General features: G+C 51.9%; 1 protein-coding gene across 1 annotated transcript; it reads right to left on the bottom strand.

Annotated features, from left to right (window-relative positions):
* Positions 1 to 223: 223 nt before the first annotated feature.
* VGLL1 (vestigial like family member 1) lies at positions 224 to 14,369 on the bottom strand. Its single transcript, XM_043569747.1, has 3 exons — positions 14,155 to 14,369; positions 9,239 to 9,461; positions 224 to 1,372 (listed from the first exon to the last, which is right to left on the bottom strand). The coding sequence occupies exons 2-3, from the start codon at positions 9,438 to 9,440 to the stop codon at positions 882 to 884; spliced, it is 693 nt and encodes a 230-aa protein (XP_043425682.1). The 5' UTR covers positions 9,441 to 9,461; positions 14,155 to 14,369; the 3' UTR covers positions 224 to 881.
* Between the last annotated feature and the right edge of the window lie 599 nt (positions 14,370 to 14,968).

The raw sequence follows: 14,968 nt of genomic DNA, 5'->3' as shown, positions 1-14,968 counted from the left end.
CTTGGGGCGCCTGGGTGGCTCAGTCGGTCGAGCATCCGACTTCAGCTCAGGTCACGATCTCGAGGTTCGTGAGTTCGAGCCCCGCGTCAGGCTCTGGGCTGATGGCTCAGAGCCTGAAGCCTGCTTCCGATTCTGTGTCTCCCTCTCTGTCTGCCCCTCCCCCATTCATGCTTTGTCTCTCTGTCTCAAAAATAAATAAACATTAAAAAAAAAATTAAAAAAAAAAAAAAGAAGGGAGTCTTGGTTCTGGGGTAGGTACTTTACATCTCGTAGGCACTAATGAAATATTTGTCGGGAGAAAGAGTGACCGAAGAAGCGAAGGAGCCTTAAGGGGGTTTTAGTTCAGGGGGAGGGGTGGTGGCCAGGGAGCGGGAACCCAAGGGAAACCGGTCAGGTTGGGGCCCAGCGTGCAAAGCACAAGCCACGGACCGCCGGGCTCTACAGTGGCTTTGAATTTTAATGTTTGGAGCAGATGGTTGGTATAGATGGCCCTTGGTTTTGCCCGGGAACCGGGCGTCACTGCGAGTCGCCAGCCTGTTTGGAGGATGGAGTTGGAGCCCGTAGGTATGCCACAGAGCTCCGTTTTACAGCCGGATTCTTTGGCGGCTTACAGCGAGGTGAATGCAGGACCCTGTGATTTTTTTAGGGCGCCGCCGAAATCATTTTTCTAGGATAAGTCCCGAGTCAACAGACTGGGGTCAAGATTCGGGGCCAAGCCCATCTGGCTGGCTCCCTGGGTAACCCTGAATCATTAAGCTGTGACCCTCAGTGAAGCTTAGCAAGTTCACTTAGACTTAGGTCTACGGAACGTTCGAGCACAACGTCCCATCCCTCAGAAGCCCCACGTCTGGAGTGGGAGCAATGAGTCTTAGCCCCCCATCTCATGCCCACTCCCTCTCAACTGCGACCAATCGGAAGCCATCCCCCCGAGCGTCCGGAGGCGCTTCCTTACAGTGGGCTGAGCCGGCAGGCAAGTTGAAGGTCAATCCCGTGCTTCCGGCTGTCGGAGCAGAGCTGCAATCCTCCCACACCGCAGCTTCCTGAGGAGGGGCTAGGTATCGGTCCTGCTGGAGGAGGCTCAGGAAAGGCTCATACTTCCCGTCAGGCTGGGGCTCGGACGGCACGTGCCCGCCGGAGTAGGCGTGAGAGTAGCCAGGCTCCGAGGAGCTGGGGCTGGCCGGGGAGGGGTAAGGCCACGGCTCGCCAGACGGAACGGAGGGGCTCCCCGCCAGGGGCACCGGGTAGTGATCCATAGTCATGAGACCGGGCCCGTGGAAGCTGCAGTCGGTGGCGCCGTATGCAAAAGATGCTCCGGGCTCTGGCTTCGTCCACTGAGAAGAGAAACGCCACCGATTCGGAGGCATGTCACCATCTGGGAAGGAAAGATTCGTAAGACATGTTAGGCGTTCATTGTTCGGTTTGGTTGTTGCCGGCTGGCTTTATTTTACAGCTGGTGGTTTGAATACACCAAACAGAAGGACCCCACAGAACTTTATGAAGGGTTTAACATTTGCCTGTGTAAGTCACTCAAAGAAGTCGAGGTGTTGAAACCCCTTTTTCTAGAGGGATCTGGGGCATGGGGATGTTAAGACTGGACCAAGTGAGCGGAGCAGATTAGCCAAGCAGGGATCCGAGCTGGAGCCGTAAGTGATGGGTACAGAAATGGTTGTTTGCACCTCTTCCCGCAGAAGCAAAATGCTCAAGGTCAAGGGGTGAGTCGGTGTCTTCTTGCAAAGTTCTTGCGGACCAGCTAACGAGGCCGGAGCCTCCTTCGGTCTCATAGACACTGTTCTAACTGTTCCTATGGTAGCAGCTGAATCTGAGTGTTCAAAAAGTCTAGGACGGCTCATGACACGGATGGATGTTCTCTCTATTCGCAACACCCACTCAGGCAAGAGGGGAGGAGGGAGAGAGGTCTGGCACTCATCTAGCCAAGATAATGAAGGGGGGCGTGGGCGTGAGACAAAGGAAGATCGGAGGGCTGGGGAGACTGTCTGGTCCCCTTCTCTCCTCCTCCCCGCCCCCCTGCACATGTGCCTCTCCCAGCTCTCCTGAATGTTCCACTTGCCTGGATTGTGTACAAGACAAAAACAGCTGAGTGGTCTGTGCAGTGACACTGGAGCCTCCCCCCTCCTCCCGTCCTAGCTTTTCATGTAATATAGATAAGAGCCAAATAAGCCCTAACTTAACGCGGCACAGACATTCTACCCAACGTTTCGCACCACTCACCGTGAGCAACGGCCCGATGGTTGGCCTTTCAGCGAAACCAAGGGCAAGGGAACGTATTAAGATTTGTTCTTGGGGATGAACGCCACTTTTGAAAATTGATATCTGCAGACCAGCAGCGATTCAGGATCCCGCGTGGCACAAACAGAGAAAGATTAAGCTGACTTAGTATAATCGCTGTGTGTGCTCGGTGTGGAATAAGGTATCGCGTGTCCTGAGTACAAGTTAGAAACAATGTGTAGCATCTGACCTAGGCACTGAATGCTTGAAATGTGCAAGGCAGGGCCCCAGGGTCTTTGGAATATTTTGAGAGAGAGAGAGAGAGAGAGAGAGAGAGAGAGAGAGAGAGAAAGGGAGAGAATCTCAAGCAGTCCCCACGCCCAGCATGGAGCCCAATGAGGGGCTCGATCCCACGACTGAGATCATGACCCGAGCTGAAAGTAAAGAGTTGGACGCTCAACCAAGGGAGCTACCCAGGAGCAGGTCCGCTTGGTCACTGTGCTCAGTTTGGATGGCAGCGTGTGGGGAGGCACAGTGTCCCAAATCCCACATTCACAGCAGCCCCACAGTGGGCCTTGGGAGCCCGGGGAAAGCCGCCTTTCTAGAGCAGGCATGGGTGCTTGTGTCCCACGGAGTTGAGACCCTGAATTTTAATGAGCCACTCTTTCCAGCAGCCACAGCCCCCTACCCTGTGAACCGGGAAGGCATCCTGAGCCACAGTCCTGACTGACTCAAGGTTGCTGCTGCTGCTGCTAGAAGTGACCCTGGTGACAGTTTCTTCCCCAAGGTCCCCCCACCAGTTACCTCTAGAGATGAGAGAGGAAGTGCCAAGGAAGACTGCAGTTTTATGTAACCCCAAACTACATTCACAAGCAGAGACCAGTCAAGGGACATGTTGGTTCTGGAACACTTTTTAGCAGTAACCCTCATCTGCAATGTCTCCACTCACTCACTCACTCACTCACACTTGGTCTTCCCCACTAGCCAGGAAGCTTGGAGAACACAGAGATCAGGGCGCCCGGGGGGCTCGGTCGGTTAAACATCTGACTTTTGATTTTGGCGTAGGTCATGATCTCACAGTTCCCGGGATGGAGCCCCAAGCCTGCTTGAGAGTCTCTCTCCCTCTCTCTCTGCCCCCACCCCACCCCACTCATTGTCTCTGTCCCTCAAAATAAATAAATAAACATAAAAAAAAAAAAGAACACAGGAGCACTTGGGTGGCTCAGTTGGTTAAGCCTTGAACTCCAGCTCAGGTCATGATCTCACAGTTCATGAGTTCGAGCCCCGCGTCGGACTCTGTGCTGACAGCTTGGAGCCTGGAGCCTGCTTTGGATTCTGTGTGTCTCCTTGTCTCTCTGCCTCTCCCCCACTCATGCTCTGTCTCTGTCTCTCTCTCTCTCTCTGTCTCTCTCTCTCTCTCTCAAGAATAAATAAACATCTAAAAAAAAAGCAACACGGAAACCATTTCTCTTTTGTTCACCATCACACCCTCAAGGACTTGCATAGCACCTGGCTGTGGCTGTTGTTGATTATTACCAACTGTTATTGGGGGCTCACAGTCACACGCTTCTTTCCTGGTTTGGAACCCTCCACGTAGATCCACCCAGGGGAAAGCACACCGGTAACGGCCTGAGGCCGGAGGGTCCCCCCCCGCCCCCTGCCGTTGGCCACCTGGTGCCAGGGAAGCAGAAGCAGGTGCATGTTCAATGTGGAGGATGGCGTAGACAGTGGCTGTGGAGAGAATTTTCAGAAGCCATTGCTCGTTGTGTATCCATTTCCAAGGAATACTACATCAGGGGTGGGCAGGAGCAACTGTGAATCCAGAACGGTTTTAAAGCAATTTTTTCTTAGTAGGGTGAGAGAAGCAGGGGAGGGGCAGAGGGAGAGAGACAGTCGTAAGTAGGCTCCGTGCTCAGCGCAGAGCCCGGCCCGGGGCTCGATCCCACGACCCCGGGGTCATGACCTGAGCTAAGATCAACAGTCGGACGCTCGACTGACAGAGCCGCCCGGGCAGCCCTGGAACAGTTTTGTTTATTGAGCACTTATTATGGGCCAGGCACCTTGCTTAGCACTCTGTGTGCGTGATCTCATGTGACCCGCACAGCAAGCCAGATGCCACGATGGCGCTAAGCGGTCCGATTGCCAAACTCGTGCCCTAAGCAGCTATGTCTCCACAATCTGCCAAAGAACAGAGGGAGCTGGGCGTTTTCACGAACTGCTGGCGTTGGAAGGGTGGCAGGCGGGCATAATATCTCTGTGGGATTTGTATGCACCCTTTGATCCAGTCATTGCCCTTAGGGCGATTTGGGGATGAAATCAATGATGGGTGCAAAAATTTAGCTACAAAGATATGCAAAGTGATATTTAGAATACGGTGGAAAATTGACAACAATCCAGTGTCCAAAAATTATAAGATTCCATAGATCTTTACAAAGCACACTCCTTTGTTTTTGAGAGAAAGAGAGAGGACGCAAGTGAGAGAGGGGCAGAAAGAGAGAAAGGGGCGGGGAGAGAGAGAGAGAGAGAGAGAGAGAAGTGGGGCTCACCCGGGGCTTGTGTTCACCCGGAGCAGGGCTCGAACTCACCAACTGTGAGATCATGACCTGAGCCAAAGTCAGATGATTAATGACTGAGTCACCCAGGCGCCCTAAAATGCATACGCTTGAGCCCTTAAAATGTAACGGCATGGGAGACAGAGATAGGCGATTTATGTCCAAAATGATGAGATGCTATAAAACGTAGCAGGGTGCATAGATGCTCATTTTGAAAAGATAGCAGTCCTTTTGTGATTAGAAAAAGTTCTTTTAAGTAAAAACTGGGGAAACCACGTGACTCAAAGAATTCGAGTCACCGTTGTAAAAGATTGATCCATAACTGCAAGATTTCCTTCTGTCCATCCTTTCTTCTCTTCCTCTTCCCCTTTCTGTCTCCGCCTTTATTTTTGAGAGACAGAGACAGCAGGAGCAGGGGAGGGGCAGAGAGAGAGGGAGACACAGAATCCGAAGCCGGCTCCGGGCTCCGAGCTGTCAGCACAGAGCCCGACGCGGGGCTCAAACTCACGGACCGCGAGATCGTGACCCGAGCCGAAGTCGGACGCTTAACCGACCGAGCCCCCAGGCGCCCCTCTGTCTCCACCTTTAATACAACTCCTGCTTTCTGAAGAAGTTAAAACGAAGCACCCTCCCAGCACACACGTCTTGCACCACGAAAAGCCCAACCTCTGGCCCTGTCCGATCTGTACGCATGGACGCTCCCTTCTCTGCCTTCTTGGCTAGCGGCGCTGGTCTCTTATTCATTCTCCCCAGAAACAAAGAGGATATTGTTTGTATTAGCCGAGGTTGAAACAACACCAGGGACAGCTTACAGGACACGATTCTGCTCCAGGCCTCTGAGGCGACCTGCTCAGTCCCACTCTCCGCCTTACGGTCGCCTCCCTGGGGTACCTAGTCTTTGGCGGGTTATCCAGAACCTTTTCCCTGGTGAAAATGAAAATGAAACACAGAACGTGGGCAGTATTTGCAAGTGGCTAAGAGCTCAGGATCTGTGTCAGATCAGCCTGGTTTCAAATAGACACTAAGTGATCACGTGGCTCTCTGAGCCTCAGTTTCCTTCCCAGTGGATTATGGTTGAGGGGAGAGAGAAGAAGGTGGGATCTTTTGGGTCTGGCTCCCAAGGCCTTTGGGTGCTCAGGTATACATCCACTCACCTCTCAGCAGCCCCTGAGCAACATCGCCTGGCCTGGGGCCGGGACTGGGACGGGAAGAATACGGAGCGGGACGTGCCCCGGGACCATGTCTCCTGCCCCGGAAGTGGTTAACTACTGAAGCTTCTCCGGTTACCGACTCTGAAGCCCAGGAGTCCTTTTAAAAGGGAGATCATTCAAATACAACTTCACCCTGCGTTTTCTTTTCTGAAGTACGGCCAGTATAAAAATATACATAGGTAAATTAAAACAAGTTTGATTTGGGAAAAGCAGCCAGGAAATTCGATGGCATTTCCTAGCCACGTGGGTCTCCGTGTTTGGGCTTTGCATACTTGGCTTGACAGAGCACCCTTAGAAAGCGGCCGGGTTGGTAGCGAGAGCCTGTGAATGGGCGCCTGTTCTGTCGGCCATGGTTCAGCCAGGGCCGGGCAGCCTGGGCCTGGCCCGCAGGGGCTGAGACACTGCTAACGGTCAGTCATGAAAGGCCACTTTATGGATTTGCCACCACTTCCGAAGCTGCCTGTCTCTCACACAACACCTCTTGTGAGAACCACTGGGGGGCCGCCCTTTTTCCACGGGGCCTCCCCCGAGGCAGCAAAGCTGGTGAAACACTTGACTCCTCACAGCAAGGAGAGGCCTTGAGGAGGACGGGCCCTCCTTTGCTCAGTCAGCTGGGCCAACATTTGCCTAGCCCACCCCACGGTCTGTGTGGAAGACATCTTGACAGGCGAGGGCTCTGGGAGATTCTCACAGGGAAAACGCAACCGGGAAGGTAGTGGGGAAGATGGCTGCCTCTCTGGCTGACCTGGGAAGGTTGGTTTGGACAAGGAACAGGGCCACGTCCAAGTTCCCTTCACGCACAGGGGTGTCACAGAATAGAATGAAGTCAGAAGGCATAGGAAACCGTACAGCCGCCACAGAGGGCCCAGAAGTCCCTAGAAAACGTGCAGGCTTCCGGGTGGGGCCTGCTGCTCTGTGGTCTTAATGCTTTGGACACAGGCCCTCGTACCCACACAAAATAACACCTACATGGCACTATGTGCCAGTGGATATGCATTATGTCACTGACTCCTTCTATGGTTCAATAATACTCAATTGTAGAGATGAGGAAACCGAGGCACAGATAGAGGAAGTGATGTGACCGGAGATCACGTTAATCAATGGTGGAGCTGGCCTGGGCCCCAGGCTATCCGGTTCTAAAGCCACACATCACATGGTGTTCACTCTCTTGAGTGGCGCCTTCTATGGCGGACATCAGTAGCCTATGATCCAAATCACAATTTCATTCATTCAAGAGATATTGTGTCAGGCATTGGGCCAGCTACTTGGGAAGCAGCAATTAACACAGAGTCCTTGCTGCCACGGAATTCAGAGTCTAGAGGATGGGAGGAGACAAGATAGAAAACATATAATAAAAATAAAATATAAAAAATAAAATAAGATAGTGTAAGATGACAGAGGTTGACGGGTTGGGGGGGGGCTTCTATTTTTAAAAGAGATTGTGCAGAGAAGGCCTGGACGAAGAGGTGACGTTCCAGGGGAGACCTGAATGAAGAAAAGGGGAAGTCAGGCAGTTATCTGGGGAAAGAGCATTTCAGGGAGAGGGGAAAGGAAGTGCAAAGGGCCCGAGGCGGGATTGTACTTGGCACATCCTACAAATAGCGAGGAGGCTAGATTGGGTTGAGTGAAGTAGGAGGTGGGAGGAGATGAAATCAGAAAGAGAGTGGGGCCCCATTCAAGACTTTGGGTTTGATTCCGAGACACAGGAAGCTACTAGAAGCTTCTGAAGAGAAGAGAGATTGTCGTTTTAGTGATACCATTCTGATGGCTACTTTGAGAACAGACTGAAGGGGAGCAATGGTGGAAGCAGCAGAGGTGGGGAGAAGTGGTCAGAACTTGGATATATACTGTTTTTCATGTTTATCTATTTTGGGAGAAAGAGCACGTACATATGTGCACGTGAGCGGGAGACGGGCAGAGAGAGAGAGAGAGAGAGAGGGAGAGAGGATCCCAAGGAGGCTCTGCGCCCCCAGTTCAGAACCCAACATGGGGCTCGATCCCACGGAACTGTGAGATCGTGACGTGAGCCGAAATCAAGAGTCTGACACTCAACTGACTGAGCCACCCAGGCGCCCCAGAACTTGGATATATTTTGAAGGTAAAACTGACAGAATTTGGGGGCACCTGGTGGCTCAGTAAAATAAGCATGTGACTTTAGCTCAGGTCATGATCTCGCCGTTTGTGGGTTCGAGCCCCGCGTCGGGCTCTGTGCTGACAGCTCGGAGCCTGGAGCCTGCTTCCGATTCTGTGTCTCTCCCTCTCTCTCTGCCCCTCCCCTACTGGTACACACTCTCTCTCTCTCTCAAAAATAAATAAACCTCTTTTTTTTTTTTTTAAAGGAGTAGTAACCAGAGAGGAAGGAGGAACACCAAGAGAGTGTGATGTTAAGGAATCCAAATGAAGGAGGTTTTTTTCTAATTATTTTTTATTTTAGAGAGCTCGAGTGGGGGAAGGGGCAGAGGGAGGGAATCTTTTTTTTTTTTTTAGAAGTTTATTTATTTTGAGAGAGAGCTCGAGCGGGGGAAGCACTAAATGCTGCAAAGGTGAACACATCAGATATACACCACGTCAGCGTCCAGGCCCAAAGAGCAAAGCCAGAGTGATGAAAGGGGACATCTTCCCCCGCAGGCAGAGGCCCCACTTGGCAGCTTTGCACAAAACAAGCAACCAAGGCCCAAGGGGGGGCCGGGCATTCGATGTGGGTGCTGGGCAAGTACAGTAGAGAGTTCCTCCCCCTCCCCCAATAGAGAGTTTTTAAAATCAACCAGGCCCTGGTCCACTGCACATTTCAGAATGGTGTTTGGAGGGGGGCGCCTGGGTGCCTCGGTCGGTTAAGCGTCTGACTTCGGCTCAGGTCACGATCTCGCAGTTCATGGGTTCAATCGAGCCCCACATCGGGCTCCGTGCTCCCCCTTTCTCTGCCCACCTCCCCTCCCCCACTCACACTGGGTCTGTCTCTCTCTCTCTCAAAAAGAAACAGACAGCAGGGGCGCCTGCTGTGGCTCAGTCGGCTCGAACTCACGAACCGCGAGATCACGACCCGAGCCGAGGTCGGACGCTCAACCGACTGAGCCACCCAGGTGTCCCGATTTTGACAAGAAACTTCTAAGAAACGGGTGCGGCTTCTCATTTACAGTGTGACTCGCCTGCAGCAAATACACGCGTGTGAGCACAAAGGCATCGCAGAACCGGTCTTTCCGTGACAGCCTCGATAGAAACTTCCAGCTTCCTCCCACCCAGCCTGCTCACCGTTCCTCAGGATCACATCTGCACTCTGGCTCGAGGGGCTCAGTCGCTGGGGCCTCTTGACACTGCTCAGAGCCCTGGAGAAGTGTTCGTCCACTACGCTGCCGATGTCCCCTTGGAAATAGGTGAAAAGGACGCACTGAGAATTCCACTCAGTCTTTATGGGTCTCTGCAGCTGGATAGCGGTCTTCCCCGTTTCTTCCATCGTGAGGGACGCAGATGACAGCTGCAGATCGAACACAAAACGTTACTGGCACCATTTTTCCGAGCGGCTTGGCTATCGTTTGGATGAGGGGCCCCTGGGGGCAAGCACCCCAAAAGCTCTCACGATGCCCCTGAGCGGCGCCCGGGAGCTAGTCCACCCCGCTGCGCTGGTCTGAGCACCAGGCGAGGAGCCCTGTGTGATCAACGTTCAGGGACCAAGACAGGGTCTACAAAGCCCCGAAGGGGTCCTCAAGAGCCTCAGATGAGAAGGATCTGGCAACTCCACTACAAGAACAGCAGGGAGTTAAAAAAAAAAAAAAAAAAAAAAAGGCCACTGAGGCCCAAACCGTAACTTGCCTCCTGGGTTAGTGCCTTCCTCCTGCAAAACAAAGGAGCCAACACTGACCCGGAACTGCATGTGGATCCCCCTCCCCGGACAGCTTGACTAAGCAATCCAGTGGGTATTCGAAGATTCCACTTTTCGTAACAAGCATTGCTTTCCGCCTTGACCGCTTTCGTGCAAGGGAATGAGACACATCAAATTCTCCCCACCCCCTGATGCTGTTGATCCTTGCACCCACCCCCCACCCCGTGCTAGACATGAGCACCTAAAAACAGCACCGGTCCTAAGGCCTCCGGACACATAAATTCTGAACCAAATACACATCTCAAGAACGAACATGCTTTACACTAATATATATGGCAACGCTGGTGAAAAGCTTTTGAAAGATTGCCAGGATGTCAACCCCGTTGGCCGCCAGATGCTCCACACCTAGAACAATGCCCGGGATGCCGTAGAAGCTCGATAGCCCTTTGCTGAATTGCCTTAAACTTGGCTTCCATCATTGTATCCTAACCGTGAGCTCCTTTGGAGCAGAGACTGTCCTCTCGTACCAAAGCCAGGACTGGGCATACAGTGGGCACTCAAGACCTCCTGCGTGGCCTTGCTTTACTAGAGAAGTAGCCTGTGCTTCTTAACCTTTGGCCCCCCCAACCCCACTTGCCAAGGTGCTCTGGCTAAAAGCACTTTTATTCATTCTTGTGAATATGATGGAAATGATTACAGTTCAATAGCTATGTTCTGTGTTCTTCTCTAGTCACTAAACAATGGCCGAGTGCCCGAATGCCATGTCATGCAGAGAAAGCACAACGCAAGGCAATCATACCAATTAGGAGTCAGAAGACCTGGGGTTTTCCTCAGCTGTGTGATTTGGGGGCAGGCACATAGCCTCTCTGGGATGCAGATTCCTCTTGGGTAAAATTAAGAGGCTGGAGACGATGAATTTTGCAGCCCATTCTTTTAGGTTCCTAGTGTCAATCGACTGTGATGAGCAGGGGACCCTTCCAAAAAGTTCTCCTTTCCGACTCATTCTGGCCCCAGTCATAACCGGGCTCTGCCGTCATGAAGCCTTCATAACAACACAGCTTTCAATTGAGCACACCGTTCTGTTTCGCCCTGGTGGACAGCCACGCTAAGTAAGCATCACCAGGCCCGACCTGAAAAAGGAATCCTTTGTATCCTTATTCCAAAAAAAAAAAAAAAAAAACCACGCCAACAACCACTCTGAAACAGTGTTCGGCAGTTTCTTATAAAGTTGAACATATGCTTGCTATATATATGACCCAGCAATCTTACTTCTAGATACATAGAGCCAGGAGAAATGAAAACATATGTCTGTACAAAGACTTGTATAGGATATTCATAGCGGCTTTATTTATAATAGCCAAAAAGTGGAAATGAGCCAAATGCCCATCACCAGGATTATAAATAAACTAGCTGTGACACTATCGTATAACGGAATGTCATTCAACAATGAAAAAGGAAAGAACTACCCATCCACACAACAGCATGGAGAATCACAAAAATACTATGTTGGGTGAAAAAAATCACAAAAAACCCCAGACACAAAAGACCACATATTGTATGATTCCACTTACACGAGACTGGCAGAAATAACCTGTGGGGGTAAGAAATCAGAATAGTGGCTGGCTGTAGGGTGGAAGTCGGGAAGGGGCATGAGGAACTCTCACGGGTGTTCGAAAGGTCCTACATCTTGAGGGTGAACGTCCTATGTGGGTGTACACGTTTGTCAAAATCCATCAGATGGTACGCTTAAGATCTGCGCATTTCACTAAAGGTAAATTATTCCTCGATAAAAAAAAAAAAGCACATGCGGGGGGCCTGGGTGGCTCAGTCGGTTAAGCGTCCTGACTTTTCAGCTCAGGTCACGATCTCACGGTCCATGAGTTCGAGCCCCGCGGCGGGCTCTGTGCCGACAGCTCAGAGCCCGGAGCCTGCTTCGGGTTCTGTGTCTCCCTCTCTCTCTGCCCCTCCCCCGCTCATGCTCTGTCTCTCTCTGTCTGAAAAATAAATAAACATTAAAAAAAAAACTTTTTTTTTAAAGCACGTGCTATATCCAGATACTCAGCATTGCAGAAATAAAACAAAGGCGTTATCCTTGAGCACATTATGAGTTTGGGATGCTGACTACGAATAGCCCACTGTTGACCGGAAGTCTTACTGGTAACGTAAACAGTCACTTAACGCATATTTTGTATATGTATTATGAGCTGCATTCTTACAGTAAAGTCAGAGAAAAGAAACGTAAAGAAAATCGTAAGGAAGAGAAAATACATTTAAAGTGCTGCACTGTAAAAAAAAAAAAAAAAAAAAAAAAAAAAAAAAAAAAAAGACTGCATAAGTGGACCCGCGCAGTTCAAACCCTTGTAGTTCAAAAGTCAAGTGTACTGTATAATATCACTAGTGTGCATAATTTTAAAAAGCCAAACTCATAGAAACAGAGATTAAAGTGATGATTACAAGCGGCGGGGGGGCGGGAGGGAACCGGGCAAGTCTTGTTTAGGATACAAAGTTATAAGGAGTAAATAAACCCCAAAGACCTAAGACCGTACAGAGAACCCACACACAACCCTATCGCAGTATAATCCTCCGATTTGCAGAGACTAGAACTAAACTATCCCAGCTGCCAAATAGAAAGTAACTATGTGAGGTTACGCATGATCACTAGAGGGGCCATCCTATGACAACGTATACGTTTATCAAATTAACACGGAACACCTTAAATGGACACAGTTGTATGAAAACACAGCAAAAGCAAAGAAAAAAGGAAAGCAAAGCTGTTACGAAGGATAAGGTCATGATAAATGTTGGGAGGCAGCACTTTTTCTAAAGCCACGGATTACGAAATGCCTCCTCGGTGCCTGAAGCTATATGGATATTCTCTCCAGTCTTTACAGCCCTCGGCGCAGGTACTATTACCCCATTTTGCAGATGAGCAATATGGGGGCCCAGAAGGGGAAATGAACTACCCGGGCGGCCCAGCTAGGCGTGTGGCAGGCAGAGCTGGGATTTGAACTCTCTCTAGCTTCAGTGTCTGTCCTTTCCCCACCGTCCCTTACCTGGTGGGACTAACAGTCCCCTTCTATGAGCCTCCGTCCGCCCCAGTCTACCAAACGTAAAGGCTTGGCTTCTGATATCTAGGGAACCTGGAGCCAGGCCCTAAAGCAGCCACCTGGTTTCCTTTGGGGGATACAGGCAGAACATCTGTGCCTCCTGTGCGAGGGCTGCTTCGCACCTTTGCAGGACTCACGGCTTTACCCCTGGAAATGCCAGTGGCCACTGATCTCAGCTCAGGCTTGACACAGCTTGCAAATCTGTCTTTGCGGAGCCTCCCTGAAGCCACAGCCGGCTGGACCCTTGGGGACATCAGGGCCCTGGAGCACGGCCCTCGTCTCCTCAGGTAAAGAGCACAGAGACCACAGGCCGCTGGCCACAGCCAGGAAAGGTTAGAGAGAGAGCCAGAGGCAACGCCTCATCCCCATCACCTTGGAAGGATCAGACCTTACGCAAGTGGGATCTTGAACAAGCCACAACTGCTACCTCTGCCCTATCTCGTCCTCCCCAAACACACGGACGCACGTCCCCAAGGGAAACCATGGGTTACGTCTCTGCATCTAGCTCAAGGGCCAGCGTCCGGCCGGCACCCATACCTCGGTGGGAAGGTTCGTAGCCCCCTCGGAGGGCTATGAAATTCAGAGAAATGTTACCATCTACAGCCTTTGCAAAGCTGCATCTCACAGCACCTCGGGAGGAACACGGGCAGTTCCGTCCCCAAATGACTCCAGGAGTGAACTGGGGTCTGGCTGAAGAGAAGGGGATACTGCAAAGCTGGAACCCAGGGAAGAGCAGCGAGGCGGAGAGAGGGTGGGACCTTCCGGGAGACGGCCCGGTCCCAGTCCCCGGCTTGTAGCAAAAGCCTCTTGCAGACAAAACCCTAAGGTCAAGCTTTGCCAGCTGTGCGGCTAGAATAGCATAATCACAAAAGTACCCTGGTCGCTTGCGATGTCCCCAGCACGGAAACGACCAAGGCGCCAAGCGCTCCAACTCGACCTCAAAATAACGGCCAAACTTCTGCACAAATACTCCAACACGGACTCCAATGCCAGCAGTCTGCCTGCAGGGACGCGGTTCCCACCCGTCTGCAGAATGGTACCAGGCACCTCGGGTGGGGGGGTGGGGTGTCGTGTCAGAGAGGTCGCCACTTCGCACGAAAGCCCCAAAGGGACCAGATCGTCTATCAGGGAGCAAAGCGTGGGATGCTCACCGCTTCCCCGCCCCGATTCCTTCACGGTTGAGTTTCCATCACTCCTTGCCACCCCCCCCCCGCCCCCCCAAAGTCACCAGCTTCTCTTACCTTAACTCCTGACCATCAAACTGAGACAGCAAGATCCCAGGGCTGGGCAAAAAGGTGCGTAGGGGTGGTCAGAGTCGCCTGGCCCACTTTGGAGCAGCTCAGGGCTTGCGGAAGCAGGGGCCGGGGATTTTGTACCCTCTCCTCGCTACTTTCTACCCCTCCAGCCCGGGCTATAAGAGGCATTTCCTGCTGGCTATCTATTAAGAATGCAGAAAATGCACTCCGACAAGTCCTTCGGGTTGGGCACCTGCAGGAATGAGGAACAGAGGGAGCTCTTTCTTATTTCTTTCTTTTTGCATTAAAAAAAAGCGCTTAGTGATATTGTCTCTTAAAGGAGGCGGCCAGTTGTTTGCCGGAAACCACACACAGAGTCACCGGCGTCTAGAACATCAGTCACCTTCACTCTCAGGGACAGGGAAAGTGTGTTCGGCCCAACCCAGCGTTCTCCCTCTCTCTCCCCGAGGGAAGAAGAGGGGAGCCCACACCCCGAGAATTCCGGACGTGTCACGGGCTTCCGTGGGCCCCAGAGGGAGACCACATCTCCGCCGTCACGGAAGGAATACACACCCAGCCTACGTGCCGGGGTGTTCACAGACACGTGTGCGGCGTGTGTATGTCAGACGGCAGCCAGTGCCGCAAAGAGCAGTGAGCCGGGAAAAGGAAGCAGGGAAGGGGGACGTACGGGACCACGGAGACAGGATTCTCCGACAAAGTGACATTGGAGCAGAACCCTGAGGGGGCACACCGTGTGCATCTCCGCTTTCCCTGATATCCGAGGGAAACCAAAGGCGGAAGGGGGGACTCGTGCTTGGTC

This window comes from Prionailurus bengalensis, chromosome X (genome assembly GCF_016509475.1).
Source record: "Prionailurus bengalensis isolate Pbe53 chromosome X, Fcat_Pben_1.1_paternal_pri, whole genome shotgun sequence".
Taxonomy (NCBI): domain Eukaryota; kingdom Metazoa; phylum Chordata; class Mammalia; order Carnivora; family Felidae; genus Prionailurus; species Prionailurus bengalensis.
This window is presented reverse-complemented; position numbering and strand designations above follow the sequence as displayed.